Below are 24,638 nucleotides of genomic sequence, written 5' to 3' on the forward strand. Positions count from 1 at the left end.
CAGCAAATTCCATATCTGGTCCTTCACAGGGGGAAAATGAAAAAGTGAAGGGACTTTTCAAGCTGAATTCCTACAAGCCTCAGAGCTGCCCACCTTTGCTGTAGGGGCAAAATTCAGAGAAGGATCAGACAGGGTCCCTTCCTTTAACTCACTCTCCACTGCCCATCCTACCCCCGTGGATGCGTGATTGCAGACGCATTAACAAGTGGGGAACAGTGGCCAGAACCCCAGAATTCTGGCCAATGTACTCTGACCCCCAACAAGGCCAGTAGTCCCAGTGGGCCGAGCCCCCGACACCTTAAGTTCTGATCGTTCCCAGCCCGGGGACTTACGAGGACCCAGGAGCGCACGGGGAACGACGTGGGGCTTCCCGACACAACCTCGGCTTCCCCTTGTCCTCGCCGCCTCTGCGCATTGCGGAGAGCCCAGCGCCCGTGCGGAGCGGCCCCGGCCGCTAAACCTCACGTTCCCCGAGGTCCGAGGGAGACAGCAGGTACCGCAAAGCCGCAGCACCCTAGAGGCAGCCACGAACTCGCGCACAGGTGGCGGCGGCGACGCAAGGTCAGTGGGTGAGCAGCCTCCAGTTGGGTGCCGCTGGAGGCCGCGTGACAGACCACGGCCAATCCGGAGCTACAGTGGGTGGTTCCAGAAGGGAAGAAAGCTGCTTCCTGCTTCCGCTGCTGCTGAGTGTACCTTCCTGCTTGCAAAGGGGATCCCTAGGCCCTACCTTCCTGGAGTCGCCGCGTCTCGGAGCCGCACACTCCTCATCCTCGGAATCGAGAGGCCTCGGACCCCGGAGACCCTGCGCCCCGAAGCTCCCCGAACCCCCTGGTGCCCTGCACCGCGCGTCCCCAACCCCTCCCCAGAGTCCCGGCAGCGGCCGCCCGACCCGGCGGAGAACGCGGCCCTCGTCCGTTCCATCGGGGCCATGGCCGCACCCGACCTGTCGACCAACCTCCAAGAGGAGGCCACCTGCGCCATCTGCCTCGACTACTTCACGGATCCAGTGATGACCGACTGCGGCCACAACTTCTGCCGCGAGTGCATCCGGCGCTGCTGGGGCCAGCCCGAGGGCCCGTACGCCTGCCCCGAGTGCCGCGAGCTGTTCCCGCAGCGGAACCTGCGACCCAACCGCCCGCTCGCCAAGATGGCCGAGATGGCGCGGCGCCTGCACCCACCGTCGCCTGTTCCGCAGGGAGTGTGCGCAGCGCACCGCGAGCCGCTGGCCGCCTTCTGCGGCGACGAGCTGCGCCTTCTGTGCGCGGCCTGCGAGCGTTCAGGGGAGCACTGGGCGCACCGTGTGCGCCCGCTGCAGGACGCGGCCGAAGACCTTAAGGTGTGGGCAGGCCCCGGGCAGAGCACGGCTTGGTAGGAGATCGCCGCGGCGCGGGTGGGGGGCCCGGGCCTGGATGGGGCGCATCCTGCCGGATGTCGCGGGCTCAGGTTCCAGCCTGCCCCGGGTCTCGTGGGTGTGTAAGGGGGGTGCAGCCTGTCCCAAACCAGCATCCTAGGGGGTTGAGGCACCGCCCACCAGTGAGGCGCTGGCCTAGGAACCTGGGCGGAGAGGGGACGAGCTTTCTGAAGTCTAGGTCCTAAAGAGGCTGTGGGAGGGCTGTCCGGGTAGGGGACTGGGCAGTTTGACCATTGGCAGAGACGGAGCCGAGAGTAGGAGAAAAGTGGGAAGGGAACCTGAGAGGTGGCTGGTCCCAGATGGACGTGCATGGATGTGGACTCTTGAGTTCTCAGAGGCTGGTGGGCAGAGTAGGTTGTGGGGCCCACGCCAGAGCTGACGTTCTGATTAGGCCAGATGGGAAGGCAGCCAGGAAGCTGCTGGAGAGCCCCAGGCTGGGATCAACGTAGGATGGAGCCATTGCTCTGGGAGCCAGAGCCCACCAGTGTTTGGATACTCTGCCAGCAGACAAGGCAGCCCTGCTGTGAGCCCAGGCAGAGAAGCCTTGTTTCTCTGTTATGGAAATGTATTTCTTAAAATCCAAACTTAACACCAGCACTCTCCTCTGCTAAGATGCTCAGGACAAACACCTGGCCAGCTGCCTGCTACCTCCCTGGTCTGTGGGCCGGTTTGCTTCTGAAACCCAAAGTATAAAGTCTGTGGGTGATACCTTTCAAATTTTTTGACTGTGATTTTCATTTCTCTTTGTGGCCAGTGCTATCTGCTGCTGAGGTGCCTCAAGTACACAGTTTAGTCCGCGTTAGGATTGCTCTTCTGTCACTATCATAGAATAAACTTCAGGACAACAGAATAAACCTGTACCGAGCCCACATCACTGGACTTGTGCTCACACGTTCTTGTGGTTTTTTTCCCTCACTTTGAGGCGTAGTATGCACACTTGAACACCCACTCCTTATATCAGTCTGGCAGATTTGCATTCCTGTCGCTGAGGATCCTGGTCAGGGTGTGGATAGTGACCGGAAGAGCAGAGAACGATCAGTAGTTCTCTAGAGGCCTCTTCCAGCTGACCTGATAAAGTCTGCCATGGTAGCCCTTGACCCTCCCTGTCCCAGGGGAGGAAAAGCCTTTTCCTCTAGCATATCACGTTCTGTAACTCAGGCTTGCAAATTAGAGTGACAGAAGAGATCAATAGGTGGAAAGGTGGACTCACCTCATATCGGCAGCTTGCCTCTGGGTGATGAGTGCTCTCCCCTTCCTGGTAAAGGGTAGGCACCTTTGTCTTGGAAAATGCCGAAAGGAGGAGAGCAGAGAGCTCTGCTGTTTCTCAGTCATCTCAGCTCTAATTCTGGGATGTCATGACCCAATCCCCTTCCCTGTTCCCGTGCTTGCTTTTAGTGCTGGGGAAGGTGCCCCGCAGAGGGCTCTGGCGAGTATCTGCACAGCCCGGAAGCCCTGACTACAAAGGGCAGCCTCTCGGGGCCCTGGCGTGTCTAGAACATGGATAGAACAGTAGAAACCCCACGAGCGCCGCCATGGTCACTCTTGTGATAGTCCTTTAGGCCTTATGGCCTAAAGGTGCTGAACGTGTCCTAAACAGGGTTGAAGGCAATGTCAGGCCTAGGCCTGAAATCAGGGCCAAGGAACCGGATACAAATGTAGCCCGTCCCGCCGTGTGTTCCAACCAGCTGAAATCCAGCAAGCCCAGTCCAGGCAGAGAGACGTGACGGGGTTTGGAAGAAAGAAGGTGGTGACGCAGTGAAAATGGTTGTGGGAAAGTTGCCCTGAGCTGAGGGAGGCATGAGAACCACAGAAGAAAGGAGATTCAGCCAAAAGGCAGTAGCAGGAGAGCCACGCTCGTGAGGGCAGTGGTGGAAGGGCCACACCAGTTAGAGGGCGTCTCCTGGCAAGTTTGGGACTCACCGTGTCCCAGACCCATGTTTCCGCTACTGGTCCCTGCCAGCTGCGTTCAGGCTTAGCTGGAGTCGAGCAGGTGGGAGCAGGTATAAGAGCCAGCCTGGGGGCCTGGCCTGGCTGGAGTCACTCTGGCCTCACCTCCCTGCAGAGCAAGCTGGAGAAATCCCTGGAGCATCTGCGGAAGCAAATGGAGGATGCGCTGCTGTTCCAGGCCCAAGCGGAGGAGACCTGCTCCCTGTGGCAGGCAGGTGGCCAGGCGCCCAATGTGGGCGGGGGTGGGGGGCAGGAGGGCCCCACCACAGGGCTCTGCTGTTAACAGTCAGCCTCACGCTGCTCCTCAGGCAGCACTCTTGCTCCAGACCCCGTGTATAACCCAGCTCTGTGTGGGTTTGCCACCTGGGGATGGGTGTCAGGGAGGGCCAGGCATGGGGGGGTGTCCCAGGTGGGGAGGTGTGGGGAGGGATGGGTGTGGGGGCCATCCCAGATTGTGGCCTTGAGGGTTGGGGAAATGGAAATTGGGAATGCATTGGGTGGTAAGGTTGGGATTTGGGGGGATACTAAGTCCCCCTGGATTTGTTGAGTGCCCCTGGTGGCGCAGTGCTTTGGGGTCAGGAAGGAGTGGGTGTGGGGGACCCCAGAGGGATTAGTGAGGCTCCAGGTCCCAGGCCCTCAGCCATCCTCCCCGGCCCCCACAGAAGATGGTGGAGACCCAGCGGCAGAATGTACTGACCGAGTTTGAGAGGCTGCGCCGTCTGCTCGTGGAGGAGGAGCAGCTGCTGCTGCAGAGGCTGGAAGAGGAGGAGCTGGAGGTGCTGCCCCCCTTGAGGGAGAGCGCAGCCCGCCTTGGACAGCAGAGCGCCCAGCTGGCCGAGCTGATCACCGAGCTGGAGGGCCGCTGCCAGCTGCCTGCACTGGGGCTGCTGCAGGTGAGCTGGCACCCGTACTGGGAGTGGGCGTGTGGGGTCTTGGGGGAAGGCCAGGCATGGGAAGGGAGAGCCAGAGAGTGGGGGAAGCATTGTGCAGAGAAAACCGACTACTTTGATGCTTGCCTGGACCTCCCAGGTCAATAGCTAGTCACCTTCCTGTGAAACATGCAGAGTAGACTGCAGTGCTGAGCTGCATGAACTGCTATTAGTGCCTGTCCTGGGAGGCCTCCTGGAGACTGGCCAGGCCACAGGATAGGTGGCATTCCAGGATCCAGAGCCACTGGGTCACCACCACCGAGCTCTCTGAAGGTTTGGGCCCACTGGGCTGAGAGGAATAGCCAGCAGGTCTCCCACTGTGATTCCTGCATGGGCCCAGTGCTGCCCCTGAGAGTCTGCTGGACTCCTGGCCCCAGCAATTTGTGCCCTCGGGTGGGAGTGAGGACACTGCATGTGCAGTCCAGGGGGCTTCCTGCAGGAGGTGACCCTCCTTGGAGCTTCAGAGCTGAGTGAACCTTTAAGGACCAGCTTCAGGCTGCACTCCTGGGGCTAAAACATTCCTTTGGCCTGTGCTGAGCCAACAAGTGATTTTTCAGCCTGGGAAGCAGGAAGAATCCTGGGCAAGTGTGTGGCGGGGGTTGAGGGAAATCAGCAGAGGTCAGTGAAGTGGGGCTGGGGCAGGCAGCTGGGGATAATAGGGAGCAGCCCTCAAAGGTGAGTGAGTGGTGCTGGAAAAGCTGCAGGAAGCAGAGGTTCTAGAGGGAGGAGAGATTGGTCCAGGAAGTAAGATGAGAACCGCAGATTTATATGAAATGCAATGTGGGGTCTCAGTTGAGATCTCTCAGTGAGGGACTGATCTCAGCTGGCTTGGCTGCATTTCCTGTCCTTCACTCCCTGCTGCCTGTTCCTTACTACCCCATCTGCCCCCCACTGCTCACCACTGCTCCCCTACCTTCCCAAGTGCTCACATCTCCTGGCCTTTGTCGTCCTCTTGGTTCCCTGGTCACCTGGCTGGCTGGCTGGCTGCAGAAAAGATGCCCCCCATTCTCCCCCCTACCCCCCGCCTCAACCCCAGAGCTTCCCTTTGCCTGTGCTGGGGGAAGAGCAGCTCTGGATAGAACCGTGTTTACTGAGGCGTGGAGGAGGTCGGGTGGGCTGACCCTTGGCCTGCAGTGTTGGTCAGGAGGCCTGCTGCAGGGAGCGCCTTGGACTTGGGGGGCACAATCGGTTTGTGACACTTAAACTGTCCTCACATATCATCACGAGAGAGAGGAGCATCCAGGCAGAGAGGCCTTTCCAGGAAGGTCAGCTGTGAGTGGGGACTGAGGGATGGCAGCGGTGCAGGCCAGGCTGGAGCTCCTGTAGGACAGGGGGCAGATGAGACCACAGACACCAGTCCACCAGCTGCCTATCTCCTGGGGCGCAGAAAGTGCTCGGCTGATAGAGGCATGGCTCCGGGCTAAGGTGGAGACAGCCTTCAACCCCTGGAGGGTGGGACTCCACCCCACCCCACCCCACCCCACCCCACCTCTCCTGGCACCCAGGGGTGCCTAGGGCTCTGTGGGTAAGGGGGCTGGCAGCCAGATCCCCTGTGCCCTCCAGGCATGTGAAGGGGATGCAGCCGGGTCTGCAGGGCTGGACGCGCCCAGAGCAGCTCTGCAGTGACCTCATGCCTGATTCAGGACAGCTCCAGGGTGGTTTCCCACCACATGAGTGTGTGCCCACGCAGGAGGTTTGGGAGCACTCTGGTGCAGGGCCAGGCCAGGGTGAGGGCAGGCCCGAGACAGGAGACGGGTGCTGACGCCGTGTGTCTCTCCCACAGGACATCAGGGACACACTCCGCAGGTAGGAGCTTCGGCCTCTCCCCAGGGAGGGGGGCAGGGTTCAGGCGGGCCCCCCGTAGGGGTGACGTCTGCACTGCCCCTCCAGAGTCCAGGACGTGAAGCTGCAGCCTCCCGAGGTGGTGCCTATGGAGATGAGGACCGTGTGCAGGGTCCCTGGGCTGGTGGAGGCCTTGCGGAGGTTCCGAGGTGAGTGCCGTGCACAGGCCGGGGGGTCCCGCCTGCTGTTTCCAGATCAGAGACAGTGCCAGTCCTGAGCTTCTGCTGGTGGTCTGGGGTAGAACAGCACGCAAGCTCCCGGTTCATGGATGAGAAACTAAGAGGGATCGAGGCCCTTGGGCAGATGAGATAGCAGGTCAGGTCCAAACTTTTCACTGATATATTTAGGAAGAGCAGAAATCCCAGGGCACTGTGTGGACCCCAGGCTTGGGGAGCCTGCTGCGCTGGAACACACAGACAGAAAGCACTCAGGATTTTCTTCTGTCCTCTAAAGGAGGGTGAATCACAAGGAAGCATGAACTACTTTCTAGAATGTTCCAAGATACAACTCAAAGTGGTTGCATAATCTTTTTGAGTGGGAGAAGGGGTGTGGTCGGTTTGTGGTCAGTCACAAGCTGTGATTGCAGGGCTGTAGGGATCTGATGCAGACAGCTGGGAGGGTTGACCGCTGCTCTGTCTGCAGGGGACATGACCCTGGATCCTGACACAGCCAACCCTGAGTTGGTGCTGTCCGAGGACCGGAGGAGCGTGCGGCGTGGGGACCTGCGGCAGGCCCTGCCCGACAGCCCCGAGCGGTTCGACCCTGGGCCTTGTGTGCTGGGCCGGGAGCCCCTGACCTCGGGCCGCCACTACTGGGAGGTGGAGGTTGGGGAGCGGGCCAGCTGGGCCCTGGGTGTCTGCAGAGAGAACGCCAACCGCAAGGAGAAGGGCGAGCTGTTTGCTGGCAACGGCTTCTGGATCCTGGTGTTCCTGGGAAGCTACTACAACTCCTCCGAGCGAGCTTTTGCCCCTCTCCGAGACCCACCCCGGCGCGTGGGCATCTTTCTGGACTACGAGGCTGGACACCTGTCCTTCTACAGTGCCAATGATGGGTCGCTCTTGTATACCTTTCCTGAGACGCCCTTCTCGGGGACCCTGCGGGCCCTCTTCTCTCCTCTGTCCAGCAGCCCGACCCCTATGACCATCTGCAGGCTGAAAGGCGGGCCCGGGGATGGGCTGGCTCCCCAGTGAGCAGGCCTCTCGCGCCCCTTGTCCTGCCTTCTGAGTCTGCGAGATGCTTGGAAAACCCGAGGGGACGGTGCTTGGCCTCTGAGCTATGGAAAGCACCCATAGTGCCACTCAGATCGAGGAGCAAACTGAACTCTGTCACTGCCACTCCCAGGAAGCCATGGGTGAGTGTGTGCAGGCTGGGCTGTCCTCCCCCCAGGACCCTGCAAGGTCATCAGGTGCTGAGACCCCATTCACCAGTGCATCACACCACAGTCCTTTGCGGAGCCCTGAGCCTGGGGCCCTGGTAGCTCTGGTTCCAGGAGCCTCGGCAGCCTGCCCTGCCCAGCCGCAGTCTGAGGTAAGAGACGAGAGCCTGTAGAATTTACTCAGCCTGCAGTGTGAGCCCCCCGGACCCTTACCCCTTAAGAAAGCTACTATCCTGTGAGACTGCTTGGCCAAGAGGTGGTTCAAAGCCCACCAACCTGACTTGGGGTCTGGTCCAAACTGCTAGGGAAGTCTGTGGTTTTCTCCGATTAACTGGGGGTGCAGCAGAGTCCTCAGGTGACAGGTGATGTGGAAACTGAGTCACCGAATAAAGGGGTTGATTAACTAGGACACGCAGACGTCCTCAAATCCCCCTGAGTGTGGCCCACCCAGGGCTTCTGGAAAAAGGTCCTTCCCTGGTCCCCAGCGCAGAGGTTCGGTTCTGGGAGTTGTAAGTGCGTGGAAGTGAGTGTGAAGCTCCACAGTTTCCACCTGAGTGGCACTGAGAAGAGCAGGCTGGCCTTGCCCTCTCAAGTGTGTCTCCTCAGTGACCGTGGGGCCATCCCTGAACTCAGAACCCAGAGTAGCACTCCTGCCTGGGGGCAGGGGTGAGGCCACAGAGAACCCTGGCTTACAGAATCCAGGATTCGTTTTTGCTTTTAAGTTTTGACACTTCTTCACCCTTCTCAAGAAGGTGTGATACAGTGTCTCTGCACCCCTCAATTTTGATTAATTGTAAGGGCCACTCTCATAGTAAATAAACCATTTACCATTCTCGTAGTAAATAAACTCACAGTTGTCCTTAAGGTTGGAGAGTGGGGAAATCCTCCAGAGAGCCCACCCTCGGGGAGGGATACGGAAGCAGGATGCTCACTGGCCAAGTCAGGGATGCAGCTGCTGCCTACACAAGCACAGCAACTCCCAGATACCCTCTCCATGTTCTTTGACTCAGCACGTGTGTTTATGTCCTGCGGGTACTGTGGGGATTTTTTCCTTTTTACAGATAACCTGATAAACATTTCCTACATTCCACTGTGTTCAATAGCCAGTACTTTTTCATTTACTTATTTACTTACTCATTCTCCCATTCTTGGGCTTTGTGACTATTATACACCACTTCTGAATATCTATAACAGCAGTTCCTTCAAATTACATACAATAGGGGGAAGTATTTTCCCAGTTGAGTCAGGGGTCTGGCCATTTTTTTGTTTTTGGTTAAAAATCATTCCCATATCATTTCCCAAGTAACCGGGCCCACTGCTTCATTTCCTCCTGGAAATCTGAGCATACTATTTGGTTCCTGCCTGGAGAACGATTCGGATTTTAAGGTTTGGGACTTCAGCAATGGCTTTTGGAAACCTAGTCTGCGTAACAGCCTCGTGGGTTTAATGAATGAGCATAGAACTGCTGTAAGGACACTTCTGGCTTTGGCTTTCGAACAAAGCTGAACACAAGTGTGGGGGAGGAAAAATCATTTTCCCCCAACCCTTCTGAGTTCTTGGCTGAGACCTTTAAATAAAAAATAACAGAAAAACAAAAGTTTATTGACACGTATGCCTCAGGTATGCATAGAAGAAGTCCCAGGAAAATGAGTGCCTTAGAACAGCAGCTTAGATCTCTGGCTTAGATACAACTTCAACAAAGAACAATGTTTATGGAGAAGTGACAAGACAGGGAAAGCAGCCTTAGGCTTCCAAGGGTGGCAAAACGTGCAAGTAAACCGACGGTAGCTAAGGCTAGTTAGTATGCTTTGTTACATGTAGATCCCGTCCCCTCAGTCTCTAAACTGATAGGATCTGGAGTCTCCAAATCTTTCCTGTGGAGGGGGGACAGAGATACCTCTGAAAATGTATGTTCTGCTTTTAAAAGGGGAAAGGCAGGGACCTTATATTTGCTTCTTAAACACCAACAACTCAAAATAATTGTTACCAAACCAAACTTGGGTTGGCTTGCCAATGAGCAGTAAAGCCAGTCCACTAACCCTGGGTATGCAGTATCTATTGTAAAGGCACCAATACAAGGAGGGCAGGGGTCTCTAAAACCCCAAACTCCCCCTGAAGGGTTTCAGCAAGGCATTTTTAAAGGCCAGGTCGGGGAGGGGGCATCTCAGGGTATGCGATCAGCTCATGCACACAGTTCTCTGGTTGATGGTGAGATAGCAGAGTGGCTAATATTAACCAGTCTTAGGCTCCAGTAGGTCTAGGGGTCCAGATCATCAAGTAGTTTCTTCCATCTGTGAAAACAATTCAGGGATTGTGCATCAGTTACTGTTATTTGTCTACTTCAGAGAGGAACCACAGCAGAGGGGGAAGGGTCTGTCCCGAGAAAGCCCTATAGGATCTGCTTGGTTACATAATCTATGGCAAATGAGAAGTTTTGGGGTGACATTCTGCTACTCTCCACCAGTTGAGAGGGGGAAAAAATGAGCTTCGCTGACACCTATTGGCAAGCAGACTGATTTTCAGCTTTACAAATGTGCCTGCATCCCAGCGGTGCCACCCAGTGTTCTAGGCTGAGAGAGACCACAGAGAACATGCAGGCTCATGGACATGACCTGAAACCTAGCGAGTGATGGGTAACAGCCCCTACACGAGCAGTAGAGGTCTACATTGGCACTAGGAGCTCTTACGTTGGCAGTCAGTGCTAGCAGCTGGTGGTTCCCACATTAGCAATAAATGATTTAGACCAGCAGTTACCTCCTACACTAGGAGTAGCTGAGGTAAGACTGTCAGTTGGTGAGCTCTTACTTGGGTAGTCAGTGAGCATTCTGGAGGACAATAAAGCTGGATGAATGTAGAGTAAGCCAGGGCAGTGTAGCATGCGTCAGCCATTCCTGGGGCTTCAAAACAACCATAAGGACTGCCTTGTTAGCTGCTAAGTCATGTCCAACTCTTGTGATCCAACGAACTAGCCTGCCAGGCTCCTCTGTCCATGAGGTTTCCCAGGCAACAATATTGGAGAGGGTTGCCACTTCCTTCTCCAGGGGATCTTCCTGACCCAGGGATCAAACCTGTGTCTCCTGCATTGGCAGGTAAATTCTTTACCAGTGAGCCACCAGGGAACCCCAAGTATTGCCTAGCACCCCTCCTCCCACATGACTCAGCAGAACAATGGGAAGACAGGAAAACAGTGAAGATAAGCATTTTGGGGTGAAAGTGAAAATGTTATTTGCTCAGTCGTGTCTGACTCTTTATGACCCCATAAACTGTAGCTCACTAGTCTCCTCTGTCCATGGAATTCTCCAGGCAAGAATACTGGAGTGGATTGCTATTTCATTGTCCAGGGGGTTTTCCCCACCCAGGGATCGAACCCAGGTCAGTTCAGTGCTGAAAAGCAAATATTCAGGATGGCGTGGTGGAGACCTCAGAAGTTGGAGGAAGTAGCTACTACAATACTCAAGGCATTAGTAAGTAGTCATGTATGGATGTGAGAGTTGGACCATAAAGAAAGCTGAGCGGTGAAAAGTTGATGCTTTTGAACTGTAGTTTTGGAGAAGACTCTTGAGAGTCCCTTGGACAACAAGATCAAACCAGTCAATCCTAAAGGATCAGTCCTGAATATTCATTGGAAGGACTGATGCTGAAGCTGAAGCTCCGATACTTTGTCCACCTGATGTGAAGAACTGACTTATTGGAAAAGACCCTGATGCTGGGAAAGATTTGAGGGCAGGAGGAGGAGACAACAGAGGATGAGATGGTTGGATGGCATCACCGACTCAATGGACTTGAGTTTGAGCAAGCTTCGGGAGTTGGTGATGGACAGGGAAGCCTGGAGTGCTGCAGTCCATGGGGTCGCAAAGAGTCAGACATGACTGAGCGACTGAACAACAACAGTTGCTTTACACTGCTGTCATCAGTTTCTGTTGGACTGCAAAGGGAATCAGCCATACATATACATACATATGTTCCTTCTTGGATTCCCATCCCATTGAGGTCACCACAGAGCACCGAGTAGAGTTCCCTGTGCTATACAGTCGGTTCTCATTAGTGATCTGTTTTATACATAATACTGTATATATATCAATTCCAATGTCCCAATTCATCCTACTCCACCTTTCCTCCTTGGTATCCATAGGTTTGTTCTCTACATCCGTGTCTCTATTTCTGCTTTTCAGATGAGCTCATTGATAACCATTTTTTGAGATTCCACATATATGCATACAGTATTTGTTTTTCTGCCTTGCTTTACTCTGTATGACAGACTCTTTAAGTCCATTGACATCCCTGAAAATGACAGTTTCTCTCCCTTTTATGGGACTTCCCTGGTGGCTCAGACGGTAAAGCGTCTGCCTACAATGCAGGAGACCCGTGTTCGATCCCTGGGTTGGGAAGATGCTCTGGAGAAGGAAATGGCAACCCACTCCAGTACTCTTGCCTGGAAAATCCCATGGATGGAGGAACCTGGTAGGCTACAGTCCATGGGGTTGCAGAGTCGGACACGACTGAGTGACTTCGCTTTTTCACGTTTTTCCCTTTTATGGCTGAAGTATGGTCAAAGGAATATTTAAGACAAAAACAGCCCCCTTCGGTCTATATGGGTGGTCAGTCTCTGTCAGTCCCTTTTACTTCCTCTCCTATACCTCTCAGCGGCATGTAATGTGTTCACAAAGCCAGATTAAAAGACAAAGGGTCCTTTTTCACTTGTTTCCTCCACAGTTACTCGCGTCTCACAGCACGTCTTTGTGGTACCATCCCATTTCACGCCTGAGACAACAGGGTAAGAGAGCTAGGACTTAAAACAGCTGGGATTTTAAATAACTACTAAGGCCTGAGATGGCTGGATGGCATAACCGATTCAATGGACATGAGTTTGAGTGAACTCCGGGAGATAGTGATGGACAGGGAGGCCTGGCGTGCTGCGATTCATGGAGTCGCAAAGAGTCGGACATGACTGAGCGACTGAACTGAACTGAACTGAAGGCCTGTGGAAAATTCTGAAAGATATGGGAATACCAGACCACCTGACCTGCCTCTTGAGAAATCTGTATGCAGGTCAGGAAGCAACAGTTAGAACTGGACATGGAACAACAGACTGGCTCCAAATAGGAAAAGGAATATGTCAAAGCTGTATATTGTCCCCCTGCTTGAGTACATCATGAGAAACGCTGGGCTGGAAGAAGCACAAGCTGGAATCAAGATTGCCAGGAGAAATATCAATAACCTCAGATATGCAGATGACACCACCCTTATGGCAGAAAGTGAAGAACTAAAGAGCCTCTTGATGAAAGAGGAGAGTGAAAAAGTTGGCTTAAAGCTCAACATTCAGAAAACTAAGATTATGGCATATGGTCCCATCACTTCATGGCAAATAGATGGGGAAACAATGGAAACTGTCAGATTTTATTTTTCTGGGCTCCAAAATCACTGCAGATGGTGATTGCAGCCATGAAATTAAAAGACGCTTACTCCTTGGAAGGAAAGTTATGACCAACCTAGATAGCATATTCAAAAGCAGAGACATTACTTTGCCAACAAAGGTCCATCTTGTTAAGGCTATGGTTTTTCCAGTGGTCATGTATGGATGTGAGAGTTAGACTATAAAGAAAGCTGAATGCAGAAGAATTGATGCTTTGAAGTGTGGTGTTGGAGAAGACTTGAGAGTCCCTTGGACTGCAAGAAGATCCAACCAGTCCATCCTAAAGGAAATCAGTCCTGGGTGTTCATTGGAAGGACTGATGTTGAAGCTGAAACTCCAATACTTTGGCCACCTGATGCGAAGAGCTGACTCATTTGAAAAGACCCTGATGCTGGGAGGGATTGAGGGCAGGAGGAGAAGGGGATGACAGAGGATGAGATGGTTGGATGGCATCACCAACTCAATGGATATGGTTTGGGTGAACTCTGGAGTTGGTGATGGACAAGGAGGCCTGGCGAGTTGTGGTTCATGGGGTTACAAAGAGTCAGACATGACTGAGTGACTGAACTGAACTAAGGCCTAATTGTTATACCCTCAGCTTCACTCATAAATGTGTATGCATGCATGCTAAGTTGCTTCAATTGTGTCTAACTCTGTGTGACCCTATGGACTGTCGGCTGCCAGGCTCCTCTGTCCATGGGATTCTCCAGGCAAGAATACTGGAGTGGGTTGCTATTCCCTTCATCAGGAGATCTTCCCAACCAGGGAACGAATTGGCCTTTCTTACATCTCCTGCATTGGTAAGCAGGTTTTTACCACTAGTTCTACCTGGGAAGAAGAAGTGAAGTCGCTCAGTCGTGTCTGACTCTTTGCGACCCCATGGACTGTAGCCTACTATGCTTCTTGGTCCATGGGATTTTCCAGGCAAGAGTACTGGAGTGGGTTGCCATTTCCTTCTTCAGAGGATCTTCCTGACCCAGGGATTGAACCCAGGTCTCCCGCCACCCGGGAAGTCCTCTACCGGGGAAGTCCCTTGTAAATGTGCAATTCAGTGACTTTCATTAACTTGCCGTGGAGCAGTACACATTGTGTGACTCTTGGCTCATGCTGGAATGGTTCCTGGAACGGATCCTGGCCTGCGACCTGCAGGGCGAGGCCTCCCACCCCGCACTCATGTCTTTGGCCGCACTTGCTCTGGCCCGCCTACAGAAGCGGTGCCCCCAGTATACACACGTCCTGAGGACTACTGCCCAGCCAGCTGTTCGAGAGCGCTGCAGGTAGTATCCGCACCACCTGCACCCAGGCACCTGGAGCTTCGAGGGTCTAGGACTGACCAGTCCGATCTGCACAGCATGCTCCTGCTGGATTCCTGACGCCCGGTACCTCTCGCAAATATCCTCAATCCCTGGAGTCCCCAAGCTCCTCCTTTTCTCGGTGGAGCCGCAGGCACCGCTTGCCCACTCCGTGCGCCTTCCTGTTGGAGACCCCCAGCCCCCGTTCCTGTTGTGCTTAGCGCTCCTCCGCATCTATCCCAGGCCCCACCATGCTCTCCTGTTTGTGCCCCACACCTCCGTCCAGTGCCCTGAGCCCTCCACCTCTCCCTGCCTCACAGCCTCTGTGCGGCCCTGTCTGCCCCCACCCCAGACCCGCATGCCACACCCCCAAACCCCCACATCTCCCACCTCCCATGTCTCAGCTCACCCCTCCTGTGAGTCCATCTGACCTCCTGCCCATGACCCTATGTCCCATCCCTTCCCGGGTTACCTGCTCTAGACCCTGCCAAGTCCAAACTTCCTGTCAGATTTCCCTCCCTGTTGGCTCAGACGGTAAAGCATCTGTCTACAATGTGGGAGACCTGAGTTCCATCCCTGGGTCAGGAAGATTCCTTGGAGAAGGAAATGGCAACCCACTCCGGTACTCTTGCCTAGAAAATCCCATGGACAGAGTGGCCTGCGTCCATGGGGTCGCAGAGTTGGACACCATTGAGCAACTTAACTTTCACTTTACTGTGGTATAATTTTCACACCATAAAATTCAGCTGCTTCAAACGTGCAATTCAGTAATTTCTAATAAATCCATCACCAAAATCCACTATTAGAGCATTTTTATCACCTCAAAGAGACGCCTCCTACCTATTTCTAGTCTGTGTATAACATAACTGACTTTCAAATGTCAAACCAACCTTACATTCCTGGGATAAATCCCATCTGATTCTTTTCAATATGTTACTGAATTCCATTTGCTAATGTTTTATTCTGGATTTTTACATTCATACTTAAGACAAATAGGGGCCTGTAGTTTTCTTGTGGTGTCTTTTTCCCTACATTGTTTTCTGAAAGAGTTTGTGAATGATTGCTGTTGTTTCTTTGTTCAGTGTTTTGTGGATTCTTCAATGAAGCCATCCGGAGAAGGCAATGGCACCCCACTGCAGTACTCTTGCCTGGAAAATCCCATGGACAGAGGAGCCTGGTGGGCTGCAGGCCATGGGGTCGCAAAGAGTCGGACACGACTGAGCGACTTCACTTTCACTTTTCACTTTTCACTTTCATGCACTGGAGAAGGAAATGGCAACCCACTCCAGTGTTCTTGTCTGGAGAATCCCAGGGATGGCGGAGCCTGGTGGGCTGCCGTCTATGGGGTCGCACAGAGTCGGACACGACTGAAGCGACTTAGCAGCAGCAGTAGCAGCAATGAAGCCATCAGATTCTAGGCTTCTCTTTGTGGGAAAATTTTAAACTACTATTTTATTTGTTAGGGCCCGCTCAGATTTTTCATACCTTAAATGATTTTTGTCTTTCTAGGAATTTGCCTGTTTCATCTAAGTTGTCTAATTTCCTGACATAAAGGTGTTCAGAGAATTCCCTTATTATCACTTTAATTATTTTTAAAAAGTTGGTAATAATGTTTTCCCTTTCATTTTGGCAATTTGTGCCTTTTTTCCTCAGTAAAAACATTTTGTTTTAAATCTGTTTTTATTTTTTCAAAGAACAACTTTGGATTTTATTTGATAGTCTCTATTTTTTCTTTCTTTTTATTTCAATGATTTCCATCATCATCTTTGTTATTTCCTTCTTTTTGCTTGCTTTGGGTTCATGTTATTCTTCTTTTTCTATTTTTCTTGAAGTTGAAGGTTCAGTTCAGTTCAGTTCAATCACTGAGTCATGGCCTACTCATTGCAACCCCGCGGACTGCAGCATGCCAGGCTTCTCTTTCCATCACCAACTCCCAGAGCTTGCTCAAACCCATGTCCATTGAGTCAGTGATGCCATCCAGCCATCTCATCCTCTGTCATCCCCTTCTCCTCCTGTCTTCAATCTTTCCCAGCATCAGGGTCTTTTCCAACGAGTCAGCTCTTTGCATCAGGTGGCCAAAGTATTGGAGTTTCAGCTTCAGCATCAGTCCTTCCAATGAATATTCAGGACTGATTTCCTTTAGGATTGACTGGTTTGGTCTCCTTACAGTCCAAGGGACTCTCAAGAGTCTTCTCCAACACCACAGTTCAAAAGCATCAATTCTTCGGTGCTCAGCTTTCTTTATGGTCCAACTCTCACATCCATACATGACCACTGGAAAAACCATAGCTTTGTCAGCAAAGTGATGTCTTGCTTTTTAATATGCTGTCTGTGTTGGTCATAACTTTTCTTCCAAGGAGCAAATGTCTTTTAATTTCATGGCTGCAGTCACCATCTGCAGTGATTTTGGAGCCCCCAAAAATAAAGTCACTGTTTCCATTGTTTCCCCATCTGTTTGCCATGAAGTGATGGGACCAGATGCCATGATCTTAGTTTTCTGAATGTTGAGTTTTAAACCAACTTTTTCACTCTCCTCTTTCACTTTCACCAAGAGGCTCTTTAGTTCTTCTTCACTTTCTGCCATAAGGGTGGTGTCATCTGCATATCTGAGGTTATTGGTATTTCTCCCAGCAATCTTGTTTCCAGGTTGTGTTTCATCCAGCCTGGCGCTTGGCCTGATTTTCTCTGCATTTAAGTTAAATATGCAGGGTGACAATATACAGCCTTGACGTACTTCTTTTCCTATTTGGAACCAGTCTGTTGTTCCATGTCCAGTTCTAACTGTTGCTTCCTGAGCTGCATACAGATTTCTCAAGAGGCAAGTCAGGTGATCCGGTATTCCCATCTCTTTCAGAATTTTCCAGTTTGTTGTGATCCACACCGTCAAAGGCTTTAGTGTAGTCAATAAAGCAGAAGTAGATATTTTTCTGAAGGAGAGACAGAGAGAAATAGATACAGAGATAGACAAAGATACAGAGACAGAGATAGAGAAAGAGAGGGAGAGAGAAACAGTGAGAAACACACATACAGAGAGAGAAAGAAACAGACGGACAGACACAGGAAGACAGTGGCAGTCCTGGAGACCACAGGGGTGCCTGGGAGGTCATGGAATGACTTGGGCAGACAGAGGACGATATGGAAGGACACCAGATGGTACCCCATGTGCATTGATGGGGCTGCTGTTGGACAATTGTGACATCAATCATTAAAAAATCCCATTAGGGAAAACCCAGAGAGAGATCTTAACAGCCCCCATGCTGAGACAAACGTCCCCAAACAGACCATGTCTCTCCCACCTGGAGCTCTGCCCCACCGTCCCTCTTGATGTTCTTCTTATGAAATTCAGTTTTGGCTGCTCATTGTTCAAGAATCCAGCACTGAGAAACAAGTGTTGGGTAAAAAGAAATGTAGCTTTGTTGCTGGCAATCTTGGGGTGAAGGTGGACTTATGTCGCAAAAAATCAACTCTCCATTGTCAATCAGGGGGCAAGAGCTTTCAAGGAGAAATTTCAGGAGTTTACATGTAAAGGGGGTAGAGACCAGTACACTCAGCTGAAACAATTATCTTGAAGTTGGTCATGCAGTGGTCTGGTCGGTGTCACCTTGATTATTTTAAGGATAGTAAATCTTCAGCTCCAAAGTTGGTTTGTTCCCATTTCCTTGAGGCCAGTTCTTGGAATTGTGCAAGATGAGAGAGGCTTATGTCTTGGCTATAATCTGGTCATCATGTAATTAACTTCTTTGCCTGGTAAAGGTTATGTTATCAGCAAAACAGTTCAAAGAATATGACTCAGAATATTCTCTATAGCCCTTGAGGAGGAGCTGAGGGTCCTTGACTTTATTTTATGGCCAAACTATTATTATTTTGTGTTGCTTGACTATTTTTCTTTGTTTCTGCATTTTCTCACTTCTCTGATAAAATTTATTCTTTGGACCTCAGGAAGGCCTGGGCAGCTAAAGGTTTTCTACAAACAGGAGACAGGCAGGGGACATGAGTGGGGGTGGGGTCTCTCCCGGAAAGGCCCCGTAAGGTCCTGCTCAGTTACACTCTCAGGCCCCGAGTGTGTGACCTGGGTGGAACGTCTGTCTACACCTGGGCTTCCTAAGAGAGGCAGTGAGGGCATCTGGGGACCAGCTGAGTGTCCACCTGTTCTGGAATCCTCATTTCATCCTGGCCCAGCACGAGGGCCAGAGCCCACACTCATCCACTCTAAAGCCCCATATGCTCTCATTTGCCTGGGTCTCCACTGGGATTTCCCAGTAATTCAGATTTCCTGAGTGCCAATCCCCATCAACTTGATAAGATCTATGTTCCACTATTTAGACCTCAGATTTCTCCCCAGAAGTCTCCTTTCCTCCTTCCGGAGTGGAACCGTACTCCTGTTAGATTTCTAGCAGTGGCTATTTGTCTGTTTTCTCTTAACATTCTCAATGCTGCTTCCCACATTCTCCCCCGCCTCCTCCACCCAAAATCCTTTTCCCTGGGGTTCAGGCTGTGGGGATGGAGCTCACCCATGTTGCATCTCTATTATGACCAAACAACTCCCTGGCTGGCCAATTAGCCTATTCTAACACTCATCATTAAAACAATTCACATGAAAAAAAAAAACATATTTCTAGACTTACAAAGAAGTTTCAAAATAGCACCAAGAATATGCCTAGGGCAACACGTTGCATAAACACAGTAAAAGGCTCAAACCAGAAAATTAACATTCATACAAACTATTCAATAACCATATCACAATCCCCAGATCCTACTCAGACTTTACCAACTGTTCCACTTTTGGCCTTTTCTGATTATTTTGCTAAGTTTTAAATTATAGAAAGCATTCTGTTGTTCATCTCTTGGACAACATTGTTTGGACAATGGATTGTGCTCGATTTTAGCAATTATGAACAATGCTGTTAAGAATATTCTTGTCCTGAACTTTCTGTGGGCATATATTCTCTAGAGTATGCCTAGAAATGAAATTCGTGGGTCATGGGGGTAACTGAACATTTAACTTTACAATGAACTGTCATGCAGTCCTCAAAGTGATTTGCCATTTTGTATACTTATCTTTGAGAATGTCAATATCCCTGAGGAACAATCCCCTGAATCATGTCACCAGTTCCTGAGAGCCTCCTCACCAGCTCTAATGCATTTTACATCTGTCCATTCACCCCTCCACCATCCTTATTTTTCTTCTTTTCTTGGCCAGGGCAAGTCCTTCACTTGTGGATCACTGTAACCCTTCTCTAGCAACCATCCTCAGTGATGGCCCTTAGGAGCAAATCAAACGCTGAAAAGCCTTAGGGAATCTAAAAGGAGGCTGTGCAGTCCTGCTGGGCTTTTATCCCAGTTCAATTCAGTCACTCAGTCATGTCCAACTCTTTGTGACCCAATGGACTGCAGCATGCCAGGCTTCCCTGTCCATCACCAACTCACAGAGCTTACTCAAATTCATGTCCATCAAGTCAGTGATGCCATCCAACCATCTCATCCTCTGTTGTCCCATTCTCCTCCCGCCTTCAATCTTTCCCAGCATCAGGGTCTTTTCTAGTGAATCAGTTCTTTGCATCAGGTGGCCAAAGTATTGGAGTTTCAGCTTCCGTCCTTCCAATGAATATTCAGGACTGATTTCCTTTAGGATGGACTGGTTGGATCTCCTTCCAGTCCAAGGGACTTTCACGAATCTTCTCCAACACCACAGTTCAAAAGCATCAATTTTTCGGTGCTCAGCTTTCTTTATAGTCCAACTCTCACATTCATACATGACTACTGGAAAAACCATAGCTTTGACTAAACAGATCTTTGTTGGCAAAGTAATGCCTCTGCTTTTTAACCTCTGTCTAGGTTGGTCATAGCTTTCCTTCCAAGGAGCAAGCATCTTTTAATTTCATGGCTGCAGTCACCATCTGCAGTGATTTTGGAGCCCAAGAAAATAAGTCTCTGCTGTTTCCACTGTTTCCCCATCTGTTTGCCATGAAGTGATGGGACTGGATGCCATGATCTTAGTTTTCTGAATGTTGAGTTTTAAACCAGCTTTTTTACTCTCCTCTTTCACTTTCATCAAGAGGCTTTTAGTTCTTCTTCACTTTCTGCCATAAGGATGGTGTCATCTGCATATCTGAGGTTATTGATATTTCTCCCGTCAATCTTGATTCCAGCTTGTACTTCATCCAGTGTGGCATTTCTTGTGATGTACTCTGCATATAAGTTAAATAAGCAGGGTGACAATATATAGTCTTGACGTACTCCTTTTCCTATTTGGCACCAGTCTGTTGTTCTATGTCCAGTTCTAACTGTTGCTTCTTGAGCTGCATACAAATTTCTCAGGAGGCAGGTAAGGTGATCTGGTATTCCCATCTCTTTAAGAATTTTCCACAGTTTGTTGTGATCAACACAAAGGCTTTGGGTAGCCAATAAAGCTGAAGTAGATGTTTTTCTGGAACTCTCTTGCTTTTTCGATGATCCAATGGATGTTGGCAATTTGATCTCTGGTTCCTCTGTCTTTTCTAAAACCAGCTTGACTATCTGGAAATTCACAGTTCACGTACTGTTGAAGCCTGACTTGGAGAATTTTGAGCATTACTTTGCTAACATGTGAGATGAGTGCAATTAGGTCGTAGTTTGAACATTCTTTGGCATTGCCTTTCTTTGGGATTGGAATGAAAACTGACCTTTTCCAGTCCTGTGGCCACTGCTGAGTTTTCCAAATTTGCTGGCATATTCAGTCCAGCACTTTCACAGCATCCTCTTTTAGGATTTGAAATAGCTGAACTGGAATTCCATCAGTTCCCCTAGCTTTGTTTGTAGTGATGGTTCCTAAGGCCCACTTGAATTCACATTCCAGGATGTCTGGCTCTAGGTCAGTGATCACACCATCGTGATTATTTGGGTCGTGAAGATCTTTTTTGTACAGTTCTTCTGTGTATTCTTGCCACCTCTTCTTGATATCTTCTGCTTCTGTTAGGTCCATACCATTTCTGTCCTTTATCGAGCCCATCTTTGCATGAAATGTTCCCTTGGTATCTCTAATTTTCTTAAAGAGATCTCTAGTCTTTCCCATTCTGTTGTTTTCCTCTATTTCTTTGTATTGGATAAATAAACTGTGCTACTAGGTGAATTCTACCAAAAATTTAGAGAACAGCTAACACCTATCCTACTCAAACTCTTTCAGAAAATTGCAGAGGAAGGTAAACTGCCAAACTCATTCTATGAGGCCACCATCACCCTAATACCAAAACATGACAAAGATGCCACAAAAAAAGAAAACTACAGGCCAGTATCACTGATGAAGACAGATGCAAAAATCCTTAACAAAATTCTAGCAAACAATTCAACAACATATTAAAAAGATCATACATCATAACCAAGTGGGCTTTATCCCAGGGAATGCAAGGATTCTTCAATATATGCAAATCAATCAATGTGATACATCACATTAACAAGTTGAAAGATAAAAACATATGATTGGGATACGTCTTGCATTCCCGGGGACAGTCGTCCATGATACAGCAGTGCGGCCATGGCAGAACCACAGCCCAAGTCCGGCGGCCTCACCAACAAGGCTGCCCTCAGCTGTTGCTCCGACCTGGACCCCAGCACCAAGGATTTTCTCTTGCAGCAGACCATGTTGCGAATTAAGGATCCTAAGAAGTCACTGGATTTTTATACGAGAATTCTTGGAATGACACTACTCCAGAAACTTGATTTCGCCACTATGAAATTTTCACTGTATTTCTTGGCTTATGAGGATAAAAATGACATCCCAAAAGATAAAGATGAAAAAGTAGCGTGGGTATTCTCCAGAAAAGCTACACTTGAACTGACACACAATTGGGGCACGGAAGATGATGAGACCCAGAGTTACCACAGTGGCAATTCAGACCCTCGAGGATTTGGTCACATTGGAATTGCTGTTCCCGATGTTCATGGTGCTTGTAAAAGATTTGAAGAACTGGGAGTCAAATTTGTGAAGAAACCTGATGATGGTAAAATGAAAGGCCTGGCATTTATTCAAGATCCTGATGTTTACTGGATTGAAATTTTGAATCCCAACACAATGATAACTATTATTTAGTTCTGTGAGAATGTTGATTTGAAGTTTCAGTGAAGACACTGTAGAAGGTAAAACAGGAAATCATGTGATTCAAGATATTCAGATAACAGAAGCATCCAGGACTGATGGATCCTTGTCCCAACTCAGATTATTCTTAAATCTCTCTCCCTTTACTCTTTCAGCTGTTTCCCCCTAACTGTTCAGTCATCCTAGTTTTAATGTAGTGCCTTGTCTTATGTCCTTGAATATAGTTGTATAACTTTACTTTTTTAGGCAATAATTAGAACAGTTCCCTTCAGAGGCTGCATTTGCCTTCCATCTCCTGAAGAGATACAAGTCTACAAGTCTGCCTTTGAACCATCATTTAAAATATAAAAAAACACTGAACATGTTTTTGTTATGGTTACCTTCTGGGGTTTCAGTTCCTCAGAAGTAACTTTTCACAATGAGAAATTAAAAACCCTGAACAAAAATGAAGCTTCACGTATATTTCAAATAGTATAAAGTTTATTTTACAAAAGAGAAGTGACTCTTGGGAGAAATTTAGAATCATGCTGACACGGATGCAGATAGAAATACTAATTTCTTCTTTACAGAGTACTCTGAAAGTTCAAGGACTAGCCTCTTTGGGGATGGGGAGGAGGATAGGAATACTATATACTGGTTATGCAGACACAACTAGACTGTCACATACTTTATCTCACTTAATCCCCCACAGTGTCCTGTGAGATAGAAAGCAGGCTAACATGCAAAATCAGTGAATCCAAGGCAATATAAATAGGCTCAAGTACTCAAGATATCATCATCATCATCACTTTTAGTATTTAGCTGTACCTCACAACATCTCCTTCATTAGTCTTCTTTGTAAAAGCCTTCAGTGAGTTTGAGCATTGCCCTCTCAGCTTTGGAGGCTTGAGTACCATGGTGAGGAAGAAGCAGTGGAGGAAGTCAGGAGCACACGGCTGCTCTGGGAATGCCCGGCCATCCCTGTGCAAGTGGTGCTTGTGTTACTTGTGAAGAGCTCCTACCCCAAGATCTTCCGCATGGCAGCAATCATGTAGGATACGTTACGTTCAGTGATAACAACTTAGTTATCAGAAGTCAGCTCAGTGGTCTTCCTTGCCATGACTGATATTTGATGGGTTTTTAAAACCAAACTGATGTTGAATATTTCTTACGGCACAGATGATAAGAACATCCAGTTTATGGCTTAACTCCATTTAGATTTTTTTTTTTTTTTTTTGCGTGTGGACACTATTGGAAGACCTTTGGATAGGCCATGCCAACTGTGCTTATGCTGTTAGAAGCATTTTATATTTCCTTTTTGGATGGAATGGGTTTATGTGAGCTATTTGAATAAGTGGCAATACTCAGACTGAAATAAAATAAAATTTTAGACTAAAAAAAAAAAAAAAAACACAAACAAACAAAAACATATGATTATCTCAATAGATGCAGAGAAAGCATTTGACAAAATTCAACATCCATTTATGACAAAAACCCTCCAGAAAGCAGGCAGAGAAAGAACATACCTCAACATAATAAAATCCGTATATGATAAACCCACAGCAAATATTACCCTCAATGGTGAAAAATTGAAAGCATTTCCCCTAAAGTCAACAATAAGACAAAGGTGCCCACTCTTACCACTACTATTCAACATAGTTTTGGGAGTTTTAGCCACAGCAATCAGAGAAGAAAAAGAAATAAAAGGAATCCAGATTGGAAAAGAAGTAGTAAAACGCTACTGTTTGCAGATGACATGATCCTCTACATCAGATCAGATCAGATCAGTTGCTCAGTCATGTCCGACTCTTTGCAACCCCATGAATCGCAGCACGCCAGGCCTCCCTGTCCATCACCAACTCCCAGAGTTCACTGAGACTCACGTCCATCGAGTCAGTGATGCCATCCAGCCATCTCATCCTCTGTCATCCCCTTCTCCTCTTGCCCCCAATCCCTCCCAGCATCAGAGTCTTTTCCAATGAGTCAACTCTTCACATGAGGTGGCCAAAGTACTGGAGTTTCAGCTTTAGCATCATTCCTTCCAAAGAAATCCCAGGGCTGATCTCCTTCAGAATGGACTGGTTGGATCTCCTTGCAGTCCAAGGGACTCTCAAGAGTCTTCTCCAACACCACATTTCAAAAGCATCAATTCTTCGGCGCTCAGCCTTCTTCACAGTCCAACTCTCACATCCATACATGACCACAGGAAAAACCTATGTGGATCACAATAAACTGTGGAAAATTCTGAAAGAGATGGGAATACCAGACCACCTGATCTGCCTCTTGAGAAATTTGTATGCAGGTCAGGAAACAACAGTTAGAACTGGACATGGAACAACAGACTGGTTCCAAAAAGGAAAAGGAGTTCATCAAGGCTGT

General features: G+C 49.4%; 1 protein-coding gene and 1 pseudogene across 3 annotated transcripts; both read left to right on the top strand.

Annotated features, from left to right (window-relative positions):
* The first annotated feature begins 685 nt into the window (after window positions 1-685).
* Window positions 686-9,101, top strand: TRIM11 (tripartite motif containing 11). 2 transcript variants are annotated; one of them, XM_086408015.1, is made up of 6 exons: window positions 686-1,336; window positions 3,474-3,569; window positions 4,021-4,251; window positions 6,071-6,093; window positions 6,178-6,278; window positions 6,772-9,101. In XM_086408015.1, exons 1-6 carry the CDS (start codon window positions 929-931, stop codon window positions 7,317-7,319), a joined length of 1,407 nt encoding a protein of 468 aa, XP_086264141.1. In that variant the 5' UTR covers window positions 686-928; the 3' UTR covers window positions 7,320-9,101. The 2 variants fall into 2 exon arrangements, with proteins under 2 accessions (XP_086264141.1, XP_086264142.1); XM_086408016.1 differs by having other exon boundaries at window positions 4,024-4,251.
* Window positions 9,102-21,608: 12,507 nt separating this feature from the next.
* LOC147368011 (lactoylglutathione lyase pseudogene) lies at window positions 21,609-23,943 on the top strand (annotated as a pseudogene). Its single transcript, XR_015166396.1, has one exon. The product of XR_015166396.1 is annotated as a lactoylglutathione lyase pseudogene (transcript).
* The last annotated feature ends 695 nt before the right edge of the window (window positions 23,944-24,638 follow it).

Source organism: Bos grunniens, chromosome 7 (genome assembly GCF_055505025.1).
Source record: "Bos grunniens cultivar Pamir isolate PY7600 chromosome 7, Bosgru_T2T1.0, whole genome shotgun sequence".
Classification (NCBI taxonomy): domain Eukaryota; kingdom Metazoa; phylum Chordata; class Mammalia; order Artiodactyla; family Bovidae; genus Bos; species Bos grunniens.